The sequence below is a fragment of the Rhinolophus sinicus genome, linkage group LG07 (genome assembly GCF_036562045.2).
Source record: "Rhinolophus sinicus isolate RSC01 linkage group LG07, ASM3656204v1, whole genome shotgun sequence".
Classification (NCBI taxonomy): domain Eukaryota; kingdom Metazoa; phylum Chordata; class Mammalia; order Chiroptera; family Rhinolophidae; genus Rhinolophus; species Rhinolophus sinicus.
The window spans coordinates 83,443,564-83,457,717 of record NC_133757.1 but is presented as its reverse complement, the minus strand read 5'-3'; the positions used below and the strand labels follow the sequence as shown (position 1 = coordinate 83,457,717).

At 46.6% G+C, this 14,154-nt stretch overlaps 1 protein-coding gene across 6 annotated transcripts; it reads right to left on the bottom strand.

Moving 5' to 3' along the window:
* Positions 1-267: 267 nt before the first annotated feature.
* Positions 268-13,738, bottom strand: ECSIT (ECSIT signaling integrator). Of its 6 annotated transcripts, none has more exons than XM_019745000.2 (8): positions 13,585-13,738; positions 8,406-8,524; positions 5,401-5,818; positions 4,809-5,032; positions 1,724-1,823; positions 1,458-1,606; positions 1,163-1,268; positions 268-600 (listed from the first exon to the last, which is right to left on the bottom strand). In XM_019745000.2, the coding sequence occupies exons 2-8, from the start codon at positions 8,499-8,501 to the stop codon at positions 353-355; spliced, it is 1,341 nt and encodes a 446-aa protein (XP_019600559.2). In that variant the 5' UTR covers positions 8,502-8,524; positions 13,585-13,738; the 3' UTR covers positions 268-352. The 6 variants fall into 6 exon arrangements, with proteins under 6 accessions (XP_019600559.2, XP_074194236.1, XP_019600556.2 ...); XM_074338135.1 differs by having other exon boundaries at positions 1,724-1,781; positions 13,585-13,737; XM_019744997.2 differs by having other exon boundaries at positions 13,593-13,728.
* Between the last annotated feature and the right edge of the window lie 416 nt (positions 13,739-14,154).

Here is a 14,154-nt window from a genome sequence, read left to right as displayed (position 1 = left end):
AGGAGGGGCTGAAGGTTTGAGGGCAGCCCCAGGAAGAAAGAGGCAGATGAATCTGTAGACCTTGGTGGGTGGGGGCTTCTCCTTTCGTGCCTTTGAGTGCATGTTGGAGATGACAAGGTAAGGGTGGGAGCTGTCAGGTGAAAGCAGAGGGAAGGCCTGGGTCTGACCTGTCAGTCCTGGATGCTGGAGGGCCCTTGGAAAGCCGTGCCTCCAGGCATTAATGGGGCAGGGATGCCACAATGCCAGAGAGGGAACGGAAGGCAGCCCAAAGCCGGAAAACTTTTATTTGCTGTACATTCAAAGGTCATGCTTTCACAGCAGTCCAAGCCTGTGCCCTTGTGCCGGCTCAGGCTCAGCTCTGGCCTCGCTGCTGTCGCTGTGGATCATCTTCCTCTTCTTCCTGTTCCTCGGGTGGTGGTGGTGATGGCTCTTCTAGTCCTGAGGACGCCAGGAGCTCCCCGCTGGATGCTGCCAAGCGGAAGACCACGGGGATCTGGGCCAGGGCTGGGTTGGTCTCCTGCAGGCCCTGGATCCACTTGGCCAGTGTGGCCTGGTCATGGGCACCCGCCATGCACATGGCAAAGATAGGGCCTTCCTCCACTGTTGGTAGAGACAGGCCCTCAGAGTTTACGCAGTGGAGACGGAAGCACTCCCCCTCCCCCCCCCCCACACACACACAGTCATGCTCACACACCTTCCAGGCCAAAGGCAGGTGCTTTAGGTTCCCTTTCGGCTTTCTTGTGTCCAAGCCTTTGCACAAGATACGCACTCTACCTAGACTGCCCATCCCATGTTTCACCTGTGATGCCTCCTGGTTCTTGAAGACTCCACCAGAAAGTCCTCCCCACTCCCCACCTGAGACTAGGTGGTGTGCTCCTCCCCTGAGACACCAAGAATATAACTTACCTGTTTCCCCACTAGCCCTATCCTGGTCAAGCTTGGCAGCCAGCACAGAAGTGCTCCATGACTGAGGGCTGACAGGCCTGGAGCCCCTAGGGGGTGGGGATGTGTGTGTGTGTGTGTGTGTGTGTGTGTACTTGGGCATCTGCTGGGTATGTGTGTGATAAATGGGCTGGGTCTCAGCCTGGATCCCACCCTCCAACCCCAGAGGCTGCACCTCATCCAGTGTGTTGTTTGGAGTCCTGCTCATCCCAATTTTTACCTTCATTAATATCAAACTGATAGTCATCCCAGCCGCTCCTCCCATAGTCCAAGTCAAGCTGCATCGGGTAGTAGAGGTTCCATTCCTCTGGAATCTCCTCCACTTCCTACGGGGGGATGGGCGTGGAGGCAGGGTGAGAGGCCTAGGACCTTGCAGCCACCTACAGTCTTCCCCTCAACCACCACCTGGAACTGCCACCCCCCCACCCCCCACCATCCAGAATCTGAGCCCTCACCAGCTCTCAAGGCAGTGCCAGCCCACCCCCTCAGCCCCCACTCATGCTTTGGGACCTCACCCTCTCCTCAGGGGGCAGCAAATCAGCTCTGAGGATGTGGTAATAAACACATTTGTTGCGGAGCCACAGGGAGAAAGGGCCCTCGACGAAGATAGGCCGGGCTGGGTTGTGGCGGGCCAGGGCAGCCTGCTGATCGGGACTCTGGATTCCTGGTGTGGAGAAATGCATGCCCAAGGGGCCCTGGCTAAGGGGCTCAGTCTGAAGCTCTTGTGAGTCCACCCAGCAGTCCCTGTGAGAAACTAGCTGCTCCATGCGCAGGGCCTTACCTACGATGTGTGGCTCGGTGGGATCCGCTGTACCTATGGAGTCTTTCGATGAAGGCATCTGCAAGGAAGAGTAGGGGTGGAAGCTTGCAGCCCCCAGCCCCTATAGAGGAGCAGGGGAGAGAGAAGTTGGAAGGGGGGGGTTCCAGTGCATTTTGGGCCCTTCTACTGGGCCTCATACACATCACTCAAGCCCTCCCTCTCCCTGCTTCTGTCCAATTCAGCATAATAGCCACCAACATTTAAGATGTTCACACAGTGGGAACGTTGGTGCCCACCCACCTGCGTTAAAATCTGGGCTCTGCCACAGGCTGTGTGACCTTGGCCAAGTCACTGTACCTGTGCATCAGTTTCTGCAATTCAAATGGGGATAATAACAGCACTTACTTGAGATAGTTGTAAAGATGCTGAGAATAGTGCCTGGCACATAGTAAGTGCTCAGTGCTTGTAAAATTTAGAGAAGAAAAATAATTCCACATGCACAGAATATTCCATAAGAGACATAAGAAGCAAGTCTCTGTTTGCCTCTGTAGAGGACAGGGAGGGAAGGAATAACCTTTTGCATCTTCTTAGTTTTACACTCTGAATATGACTAAAAAAAAGTGAAATTTAATTTTTTAAGAACTGTACATAAGCTGTGGACAATACATCTGTGAGTAGACTACTGTTGGCACACACATCATCCATTTCAAGTTAAAAAGAACTGAGGTGGATCAATGGATACAGACATAGAATGGATGTCCAATTGTATTGTTGAAATCAGCAAAAGGCGTGGTACAGAACGTATGTGATGTTCTGCCATCGGAGAAACACTTTTTAAAGTATATTTTTTGGGGTGGAAAAAGTATGTTTTGCTTCGGGGCCCTTTTACTGGACAATATATTTATACTGATTTTTCATTTCAAATTTAACACTATGGAGTTTTTTAAACATTTGATTATATAATTATATCTCATGTTAAAAACCTTGGTTCCTATCAGCAGTAATACATGCACTTATTGATTGGACTTATGCATCAATATACATCAATAGTTTTGATATTACTACTAACCATAATATTGTGGAGTTAAATTCAGGATTTCTCTGCAGATCTTGTTTCTTTAGCCACTAAGGATGGGCAGTCAAATGACAGTGACTCAGAAGAGTTTTTTTCTCATTGGTTATGCTATCAATTAGATATTTAGCCACTTCCATTTATTTGTTTTTAATTTTGGTGGTGTTTTCCTCTTTTTATTTAATACACTAAACATTTACATAGTTTAAAAGCCAACTTGTATTAAATAAAACCATGTCTCTCTTCCTTTCCTATTCTCTCTACCCCATTTCTGCATAGAGATGACGATTTCTGCCTGCCTAGAGATGATGATTTCTACATATTTCTTTTCTTTTTTTTTAAGGAGGGCACAGCTCACAGTGGCCCATGTGGGGATCGAACCGGCAACCTTGGTGTTATCAGCACCATGCTCTAACCAACTGAGCTAACCGGCCATCCCAAACTGAGCTAAACAGCCAGCCCCTCTATATATTTCTGACTTATCTTTGCACTGTTTATTTTTGTGAAAATAGGCAAATAGATATATGCACTTTTATTTCCCCTCCCTTCTCACACTGATGGTAGCTGACTATACCTACATTAACAAATAAGGTATAAAGGGTGACATACTTCATTCTTTCACTTGTTCTTGTCACCCATCTTGATTGAGGTGCCACAGTCTACAGGAACAACTCGCTCTTGATGGATTGTTTCCCTTCTAAAACTAGGTAGTGTTAGTGATCATTTTACCATGCTTTCAACCTTTCTGTATTTTTCATGAGGTGGGGAAAAATAAGACTATTTAAACACAAAGGATGTATGTGTGAAAAAAAAAAAAAGTATCTGCTTGCAAATGCCTAGGATCTTTCTGGAAGGGACACATAAGTGATTACCTCTGGAGGAGACAGGGCTGAAGGGGCAGGAGAGGAGAGAACTCTTCACTGTTTGTTCTTATGTACTGTTTGGCTTTTTAATGCATTACTTTAAAAAAATGAAGAAATGTGTTAAAAACTACCCTGCAACATGTTGCTACACTCAAAGCCAAGTCTCTGTCCTCTCTCACTTGGACAGCACTATCCTAGTTCCTCTGCCCTCCCCCCCACCATCCATCACGACCCACACAGCCACTAGCCAGCACTTTCAAAATGGCAGCTCCTTCCAGAAAGTTGACTTCCACCCCATCCCTCCCCTTGGCTCTCCTCACCAACAGATTCAAAAACCATCGTCCTCCATGCCTCTTCTCCCCCACCCCGACCTCCTGCACCAAAGGAAGCTCTTTCAGCATCTCCTTTAACCCTCCAAGTCCTGGCACATGGCTGCTCCCTCCCTGGAATACACTCCTCGCCGCTCCTGTCCTGCCTGAGCCGTTTACCTTCACCTCTTCCAGAAAGCCCTCCCTGCTCCCTGCCCCTTCTGGGCTACCACAGCCTCCAGGCTTCTCCATCTCAGAACCAGTGCCTCTGAGGGAAACTGTCTGTCATCCAGTGTCAGCCTCCATGACCAGACAAGTGCTGTGAGGGGCTTTCTTTGGATCCCCTGTGGCCTGGCATGAGTGGGCCCCCAGGACATGGGAGACAAGGAATATTTCATTCAGTCATTCAACAAACAACTGCTGAGTGTCATCTTTGTGTCAGATCCCATGTTGGGCCTTGGGTGACACAGGGGAAACAGTCGCAGTAAATGAACCATGAAGCTCAGTACAGGGAAGCAGTGGTCAGGAAGGGGGCCCTGAGGAAGGGATGATGGTGCTGAGACTAGAAGAACGTGAAGTCCCTGGGGAAGAGTGTTTCTGGCTGAGGGAACAGTGGGCGCGAAGTGTAAAGGCCTTTAGAGGGAACTGGCACAGATCACTCAAGGAACAGAAAGGCAGGCAGATGCCTGGATTATAGTGTGTGTGGGGTAAGAGGGAGGAGCAGAGGTCAGGGGTCAAGCTGCAATAAGGAGTGAGAGCCATGGGAATCTAGCAGAGGCTTCAGCCTGGAATCATGGCCTGCTGGGCTGACTGAATGGGGGCCCAGGCCAGGGTGGTGGCCAAGGGTGTGGACGGGTGCATACCTGGTAGACGGTGACCCTGGCGCTGAGATCAGGCTCCATGTGCCGCAGGCCCAACCTGGCCAGGTCCACAGGGTCCTGGGGCAGGTCCCGAGGCACCGGGAAGGGGTTGATGTTCTTGAAACGGGAGAACCACAGCTGCATGCGCACCATCTTGAGCATGGGATAGCTTTTGCGCCCAAATATCTGAATCAGCAGGAACTCCGTCTCCTTGTTGGGCATCAGCCCTGTGCAGGGTGGATGGTGGCAGAACCTCAGTGAGGGGGCAGAGAGGGAAGACGCGGGACACAGAGACCAGCGGAAGGGATCGGGACCAAGAGAGAATCATGGGAGGGCCAGATGTAAAGAACAAGAGACAGGGAGAATGGAAGTCAGGGAATTGATGGTAGAGAGGGAGGAGGGAATCCAAGAGAATTTAAGGAAAAGACAGAGGGAGAGAGAAAAGATATCAAAGACAGAAAGAGAGATTGAGAAAGAGGGGGCGGGGGAGCAGGCCAGACAAGAGAGGAGGCAGTCAGAGCCATGGAGCAATGGAGGGGCCCTGACACGGGAGGCGGAGACAGCCACTGCCCTGCCCCAAGCCTGCTGGCCTCACCGTGGTTCTCCATCTGCTCCAGGACAGCAATCCCACACTCCTGCTGCCGGGGGTAGTGGATGAAGATTTTCTGGAAGACGCTGCGAGGTCGGAAGACCTCCTTGGGGAAGACGTCGAGCAGCAGGTGGTAGACGGCCAGGTCCCGCTCCACGCCGTACTCCCGCATCTTGCGCAGCGCCAGGTAGATGAAGTCCACGTGGCCCCGTTTGTGCACATTGTGCTGCCCGAAGTTCTGCACGGCCCGCACAAAGCTGGCCTTGTCCCGTGCCCCATCCGGCGCCTGCCTAAACAGCTCCTCGTGGGGTGCCAGGGCCTTGGCAGGTTTCCGCAGGGGCTCCGGTGGGCGCGGGACCAGGGATGAGTCAGAGTTGTGGGTGGCTGAGCTGCAGTGGAGGCCCCTTGGGCTCTGGGGGGGCAGCTGGGGACAGAGAACCACTGCTGGAATCTGGCACCTCCCAGTGCCCCAGGGGACTGCCAGACTGGCTCTTTCCTGGGAAAGGTGCCAATGGGCATCCCTAAGGACCTCTGAGAAAGTGTGCTGTGGTTACAAACCCAAGATCAGGCACCATTACAGACAAGAAAACAATGGTACAACCTTCACGGAGGCAATTTGGTAATATCCACTATGAGGACAAACACACACCCTCTTTCACAGCAATCCTGCACCTGGTATTTAAATCTGACAGCTCTGAATACACCTGCACTAAGTGACCTTTGTGCATCCGCTGTGTCAGTGGAAATGGCCTCCGAATGCATCCGCAAGGAAATGATAAAGCATATGGCCATGAACTTGGACAGGAGCACCTACTGCTGTAAGACACACTGAGGTCTCGTGAGCTTTGAGTTATATTGTTAAATGGAAAAAAGCAAGTGTAAAACTGTGGAGTAGGTTCCTGTATGTATAAAAAAAACCCCAAACTTATATACAGTAGATCTTCATTACTTGCGGATTCCATATTGGCAAATTTGCCTACTTGCTAAAATTCATTTGTAATCCCCAAATCAATACTCTCATGGCACTTTACCGGTCATTCACAGACATGTGTGGTTGAGCCCCTCCAACCCAGCTGAGGTTGCTCTGCCTTCTTGTTTCTGGTCTCTCATCCTATCAACTGTCCTTTTAGATGTTTATTTAGTGCATGCCTGTCACATCTTTTGTTGGTGATTCTGCTGTTGAAAATACCCCCCCAGTGAGATGCAGAAGTGCTGCCTAGTGTTCCTGTGTGCAAGAAGGCTCTTGCTTACGGTAAAATGCACGTAGTAGATACATTTCATTCAGGCATGAGTTATAGTGCTGTCAGCTGTGAGTTCAATGTTAATGAATCAACAATATATTAAATAAGTTGTCTTTAAACAGAAACACACATACAATGTTATGTATTGGTTGTTTGAGGAACATGTGACCAGAAGCTCGCAGGAATCCCATCCCATACTTCCCTTGGGAGCAAAGGTTTAGTAATCACTAATTCAGTATATGTGGCAACTTTATAGACCATAACTACAGCGAATAATGAGAACTGACTGTGTGTACATGTATTTTTTGCTTCTGTGAAGTATCACTGGGAGGAAATACAATAAGCGGGTAACATCTCTTGCTTCTAGGTGGGCCACGAGCTAAGTGGTGGCCAGATGGGAGGACAGAGCCTTGTCATGATGTAGCCTCAGAACTTTCTGAATTTTGAACCACTTGAATATTGCCCACTGTAACTAACTGCAGTACCTTTTCAAAAGATAAATTTCAAAAACTTAGATAAAAAAAGTTGGACTCAGCAAGAGTCTCAGTTTGACTGTCCTCTGCCAGGTGACACCCACATCCCACTTTATTGCTCAGGCCTCAGTTTCCCCATCTGTTAAGATGGCATCTCTTTTGGGTTAAAGAGAAATCTTGTTTCCAGAGTGGGGAGTGCATGCTACTGGGAGCAGATAGAACAGAACAGAAGTAGGCAAACCACTGCCTGTGGGCAAGTCCAGCTAGCTGCCTGTTTGTTAATAAAGTTTTATTGGAACACAGCCATGCTCATTCACTGGTTTGGTGTAGGGTTGTATTGTGCTACAGAAGCAGAGTTCAATAGTTGTGACAGACTGTGTGGCTTGTGAAGCAAAAATATTTACTATCTGGCCCTTTATGAAAAAGTGTGCCAACCCCTGGTCTAGATGGTACACTAATAAATTTCTTAATTTAAACTGAATGTTTAAGTTAGAATGGTTATACATAAGGCATCTTTAAAAATATACAGCTAATAAGAACTAATATACTGAGTATTCTTGTTTCAGGCATTGCTGAGCACTTACTGTACCCATTTTACAGATGAAAAACTGAGACAGAGGTGTAAAGTAGGATGCCTGGGGTCACATAGCTGCAGAGTGGCAGAGCTGGGATTAGAGTTTCTGCTCTGCTGCCATCCTGAAGTCCTGCTTAGGTAGGGTGATGTCAAAAAATAAAAAATAAAAAGGCATTCATTTAAAGTGAAAGTGTAGGCAACTAATACTACTGGTGGTGTGTGCATAAGGCAAAAATCGGAAAGGATGCTCTCGAATACCCAAAAGAAGGGGAGAGCCCACAAAGGAGACAATGTAAACGAAATGCACAGCACAGGGCCTGGCACAGCGGAAGGGCTCATAAGGGAGCTATTACCACCACCATCATTGCTGTTGCTGCAATCTATGGCTGTTGATTGGTTTGGGCCATCTGGTCACTCTGGGTAAGGGGTTGAAGTTCAATTTTCTGCCCACATCTTTACAAGTGGATATAGGAGTTACCACAGTCACCACCCACTCATCTCATACAAGTACATTCTTAGTTTCAACTTCAAACCCCTCAGACATGTGGGCACCGGCACTTTTTAAAATGAATAAGAGACATTCAATTGGCCCTTAGAGCAGATAGACCAGCCCAGATCCGCCAGAGCTGGCTTCACTGGGTGGATTATGCAGGGCTTAGAAGCAGATCCCAGGCTTGCCTGCCTGCCTCCCTCCACCCTGATGATTGCTTGGCTGGCGGTTACCTGAGAGAAGGGGGCTCCCGTGAGGGCAGCGCCACAGATGCCTCCCCAGCCCCGAGACAGGCCCCGGGCCAGCAGGATGGCTTGGGCCCAGCTCATGCCTCTCTCTGTTGGACAACCACCTGGCCAAGAGAGAAGAGACAGCATCAGCCTGGCACCCCACCTGCTTAGGCAGGGGCCATGTTGCAGACTGCATGGCTAACTCACCAGCCCACTGGTTTCCTCAACCATAAGATGGAGCTTAAATGACTGTTACAACCAAGAGTCCCTGTTCTGCTGGGCCAGAGCCTTCAGTATCTAGAGGAATTTGCTCCAGCAATGGTCTGATTCATTCTTTTTTTTTTTTTTTTTAACAACTTTATTCACGTACCATACAGTTCACCCTTTTAAACTGTGAAATTCAACGTTTTCTTTTTTAGTACATTCAGAGAGTTGTGCAACCATCACTGTAATCTAATTTTAGAACCTAGCTGCAGAGTGGGAGCAGTCATTCTCATTTCCCCTCATCCTCAACCCTGGGCTGCCAGTAATCTACCATTTCTATAAATTTGCTTATTCTGGGTATTTCATATAAATGGAATTGTATGATATGTGTTCTTTTGTGGCTAGCATCTTTCACTAAGCATGTTTCAAGGTTTATCGTTGTTGTAGAATGTATCAGACTTCATTCCTTTCAATTGCGAAAAACATTCCATTGTATGGATATAATGTTTTATTTTTCCGTCCATCAACTGATAGTCATTTGGGTTGTTCCCACTTCTTTACTATTATGAGTAATGCTGCTATGAACACTCATGTAGAAGTTTTTGTGTGAACATGTATTTACACTTTCTTGGGTACAGACTTGTAAGTCATATTGCTGGGATATATGGATATATGGTAACGCTATGTTTAGCATTTTGAGGAGCTCCTGGAGCTGTTTTCCAAGGCAGCTGCACCATTTTACATTCCCACCAGCAATGTATAAAGGTTCCAATTTCTCCACATCCTTGCCAATACTTATTATTGTCTGTCGTTTTTATTACAGACGTCCTAAGGAGTGTGAAGTAGTATCTCCTTGTGACTTGGATTTGCATTTCCCTAATGATTAATGATGTTAAGCATCTTTTCGTGTGCTTATGTGGCCATTATGCACCATCATTGGAGAAATGTCTATTTAGACCCTTTGTCCATTTTTAAAATTGGCTTCTCTTTTTATTGAGTTGTAAGAGTTCCTTATATATCCTAGATACTAGATCCTTATGATTTACAAATGATTTTCTCCTATTGTTTGGGTTCTCTTTGCACTTGATGTTATCACTGCAGCACAATTCTGATGAAGTCCAATTTATCTGTTTTTCTTTCATAGCTCTGCTTTTGATGTTGTATCTGAAAAACCATTGCTGAGCACAAGGTCATGAAAATTTACTCCTGTTTTCTTCTATGAGTTTTGGCTCTTACATTTAGGCCTATGATCCACTTTGAATGAATTTTTATGTATGGTGTGAGTCAAGAGTTCCCCTCATGTGGATATCCAGTTGTCCTAGTACTATCTCTTGAAGGAACTATTCTTTTCCCCGTGTTATTTCTCAGCACTCTTGCTGAAAACCAGTTGACCATAAATGTAAGGATTTATTGCTGCGCTCTCAGTTCTATCCCATTGATCTGTACGTTGAGCCGTAGGCCAGTACTACACTGTATTGATTATTGTAGTTTTGCAAGTTTTAAAATCAGGAAGTATACAAGTCCTCCAGCTCTGTTCTTTTTCTGTTATGTTTTTTGTTTTTTTTCTTCAGTCTAGTTGTGGAGGGCGCAGCTCACTGACCCATGTGGAAATCAAACCAGCGACCCTGGTGGTATGAGCACTGCGCTCTAACCACTGAGCAAACCTGGCCGCCCCCAACTCTGTTCTTTTACAAGATTGTTTTGGCTTTCTGGATCCCTTGAAATTACATATAAATTTTAGAATCAGCAATTTCTGCAAAAAGCCAGAGGCATTCTGATAGGGATTGTGTTGACTCTGTAGATCCATTTGGGGAATATTGGTATCTTAATAATTATCCTCTGATCCGTGAACATGGGATATCTCTCCATTTATTTAGATCTTTAATTTCTCTCAATGTTTTATAGTTTTCAGTGTGCGAGTCTTTTAACTTTTTGTTAAATTTATTTGTATTTCAATCCTTACGAAGCTATTATATATGGGATTCTTTTAATTTTATTTCTGCACTGTTCATTGCTAGTGTATAGAAATACAGTTTATTTTTACATGGTGAACTTGTATACTGCAACTATGTAGAACTCACTTATTAGCTCTAAGAGATTTTTATTTGACTCCTTAGAATTTTCTATATGTAAGATCACGTCATCTGCAAATTGAGATAGATTTACTTCTTCCTTTCCAATCTGGATGACTTTTATTTCTTTTTCTTGCCTAAGTGCCCTGGCTGGAACCTTTAGTACAACATTGAATAGAAGTGGCAAGAGCGACTTCCTTGTCTTGTTCCTGATCATAGGGAGAAAGCATTCAGTCTTGCATCATTAAATATGATGTGAGCTATGGTTTTTCATAGATGCCCTTTATGAGGTTGAGGAAATTCCCTTCTATACCTACATACTGAGTGTATTGGATTTTGTCAAGTGCTTTTTGTTGCATCTATTGAATTAATCATGTGGTTTTGTTCTTTATTCCATTATTATGGTATATTATATTAACTGATTTTCAGATTTTAAACTAACTTTGCATTTCTGGGATAAATTCCACTTGATCATGGTATACAATCCTTTTTTATATGTTGCTAAAATTTGGTTTGCTAGTATTTTGTTGAGGATATTTACGTCCACATTCGTAAGAGATATTGATCTGTAGTTTTCTCTTAGTGTCTGGTTTGGTATCAGGGTAATGCTGGCCTCATCAAATGAATTGGGAAATGTTTAGATTATTCTGATCACTATTTAAACTTTCTCTAGCATCTCTCATCTTGACCTGAAGTCTCCCTTCAGCCTCTGCTCCACATCTCTGCTCCCTTTACAGCAAAGCTTTTCCTGAGAGGTGTCTACATACTGTGTTCTACTCCCTCCAACTTGGCTGCTGCACTAACCACTCCACTAACACCACCATTAAAGGTCCCTGTGTGTTCTAAACTTACCATAGCTAGTGATTACTTCTCAGGCCTCATTTTGCTTGAGTTCTCAGTAGCATGTGGCACGGGTGAGACCGTCCTGCCATCTTCCTGACAATCTTGATTTTCTTCTTAGAACCCAGGCCTGTTTCTCAGCTAATCAGCAAGACCCACTTCCTTCTCTAAAGTTTACAATGTTTGCAAACTTGAATGTGCGGACGAATCACCTGGGATCTTGTTAAAATGCTAATTCTGATTTAGCAGCTCTGGCGTGAAGCCAGACTCTTGCACATCTAACACACTTCTGAGTGATGCTAATGCTATTGATCTTACTTAAAGACCACACTTTAAGTAAGAAGGCTACAAACAGTACTACATTCTGAATTTGTCTGTTTACTACTCTGAGGTGTCATTCAACTTGTTCCTCTGTTCCTTGTATTCCTGTGGGCAGTTAATGTTAGAGTCATCTAGGGAACTTTAAAAAATTGCCATGCCCAGGTCATACTCTCGATATATTAAATCAGAATATCCAGGGCAGGGCCCAGGCACCAGCATTTTAGCACACGCCAGTGACTCTCATATACAGCTAAGATTAAGACCTTAATTGAAACATTCACTACTCAAAGTGTGTCCCAGGGACCAGCTACATTGGCATCATCATCTGGGAGTTTATTAGAAATGCAAAATCTCAGCCCTAACTCAGACCTACTGAATCAGAATCTGCATTTTAACTAGAGTCCAAGTTTCTTCTATGTGTGTTAAAGTCTGAGAAACGATGATCTATGTGCAGATGAATTGAAATGTTCATCGCCAGCTGTGAGCACCGGCCTCTATACCCAATTGCACTTTGGTGTATACTCAGCTATCTCAAACTTAATTTACTCCAAACTGGTATCCCTGCTTACACTTGTTCCTCCCCATCCTAGCCAATGACACCATCATTCCTAGTCATTCATACCACAAACCTAGGATTCACTGCTGAGTCCACTGTGTCCCTCATTCCCCTATTCAATCAATATAGTCCTGATGACTACTTCCAAATCCATCCCAAATGCATCCATTTCTCTCCATCTGCAGGCCAACACCCCCGGGACCTCTTTCCCATCCTCCCACTTCTTTCCTTACTTGTCTCCAGTCAGTTCTCCCCACTTGGGCCAAAGGAAGCTTTTTAAAACGTGAACTATATCCAGCATTCTCTGCCTAAAATTGCTAATGATATATCACACTTAAGATAAAATCAGACAGGGTCTACCCTTCCAAACTCAACCCTTACCACTGATAGCTCCAGCTACCTCTATCTTTAACAAGCTAAGTTTATTATAGTCGCAGAGCCTTTGCACTTGCTTTTCCTTCTGTTTGGAAATTTCTTCCCCCATCAGTCCACAGGTGTCTCTGGTCATTCAGGTTTATATTCAAATTAGAGGCTTCCCTATCCGCTGCTGCCCCACTCCCTATCTAAAGCCTCCATCACTCTGATAAATGCATTTTTAGCACCTACTAGCATCTAAAATCACCTGTTCTCTTTCTTTCTGACTTGTTCAATGTCTGCCCCCTCCCCCCGCCCCCAGGAGATTACGGATTTTTGTCTGTCCTCATTGCTGTGTCTTCAGCACCCGGAACAGTGCCTGGTAAATGACAGGTACCTAACAAGTAACGGTGGAATGCGAAGAAGACCTAAACTTCTACAAAACGTCTATAATCCATAAATCTGAATCCCATAGCCGGGTGTACCTACAGCAACTTTGAGACCGGCTGCCAGGATTCTGGGCTTCTTGGGAGAAACGGGCAAATGCGGGTTTGAATACCAGCCTAGCTGCCGACCTGAGGCGTGACCTCCGGAGGGGGCCTTAACTACTCTGAGCCTCAGCTATCTCATCCGCAAAATGGGCCATTAAGGACAGGAAGAGGCGGGTGCACAGAGGGAGGCCTTTCCCCGCACGTCCCAGCCCCGCACCCTAAAAGGTCATGGTGCCCTGGCTCTGCAGCCGGGTCCCTCTGGGCCCGCCCTTCCGCGCTGCCGGTCCTGAATGGGCCTCCCCCGGGCCCTGCAGTTTGTGCTCGCCTCCCCACGCGCGACCTACCTACTCACACGGGTGGCCGCGGAATCCCAGCCAGCTGCCTCTTGACGCTGGGCGCCGCCATGTTGCCCGGAGAGCTTCCAGGTCACGGACCACCATGGACACAGCAAATCAAGAACGCCGGTTTAAAGAAGTCCCGCCCAAAAGGGATGATCACAAATAGGAAGGTAGAACGACCTTGGTACCGCCTAGTAACGAGCTAGGCCCCACCCCTAACAAGGCAAGCCACATCCCTGACCAAGCGAATTGAGGAGTTTGGCCAGGGAAGGAGTGACAGGATCGTTTCCGGGTTGGGAGGCTGGACTTGGGGAGGGCCGTGAATCCAGTTGGAGGTCCGTTTACCCGCGTGAAATGTGGGAATGAAACATTAAGGGTGCAAGTATCCCCAAACGTGTCAAAAATGTAGTGTCTGGGTCCCTGTATTTATACTTCCCTCTGTGCAGCATGTCCATGATCACCGGATAATCCCTTTACCTCCCGGCATGGCGACAGTAGAGGTGGTGTATCTGGCACCCGCCCAGCTGACTATAGGAGCTGGGCAGTCGGACATAGAAGGTACCTGGAGCGTGGACG

What these genes read in the sequence shown, in the direction of transcription:
- ECSIT (XM_019744997.2), bottom strand. Translation starts at nt 13,680, where the DNA reads ATGGTGGTCCGTGACCTGGAAGCTCTCCGGGCAACATGGCGGCGCCCA. An exon ending in CACCGAGCCACACATCGTAG is followed by an intron (nt 1,607 to 1,723) that starts GTAAGGCCCTGC and finishes TCTCCACACCAG; the next exon opens with GAATCCAGAGTCCCGATCAG. An exon ending in TCAGTTTGATATTAATGAAG is followed by an intron (nt 601 to 1,162) that starts GTAAAAATTGGG and finishes CTCTACCAACAG; the next exon opens with TGGAGGAAGGCCCTATCTTT.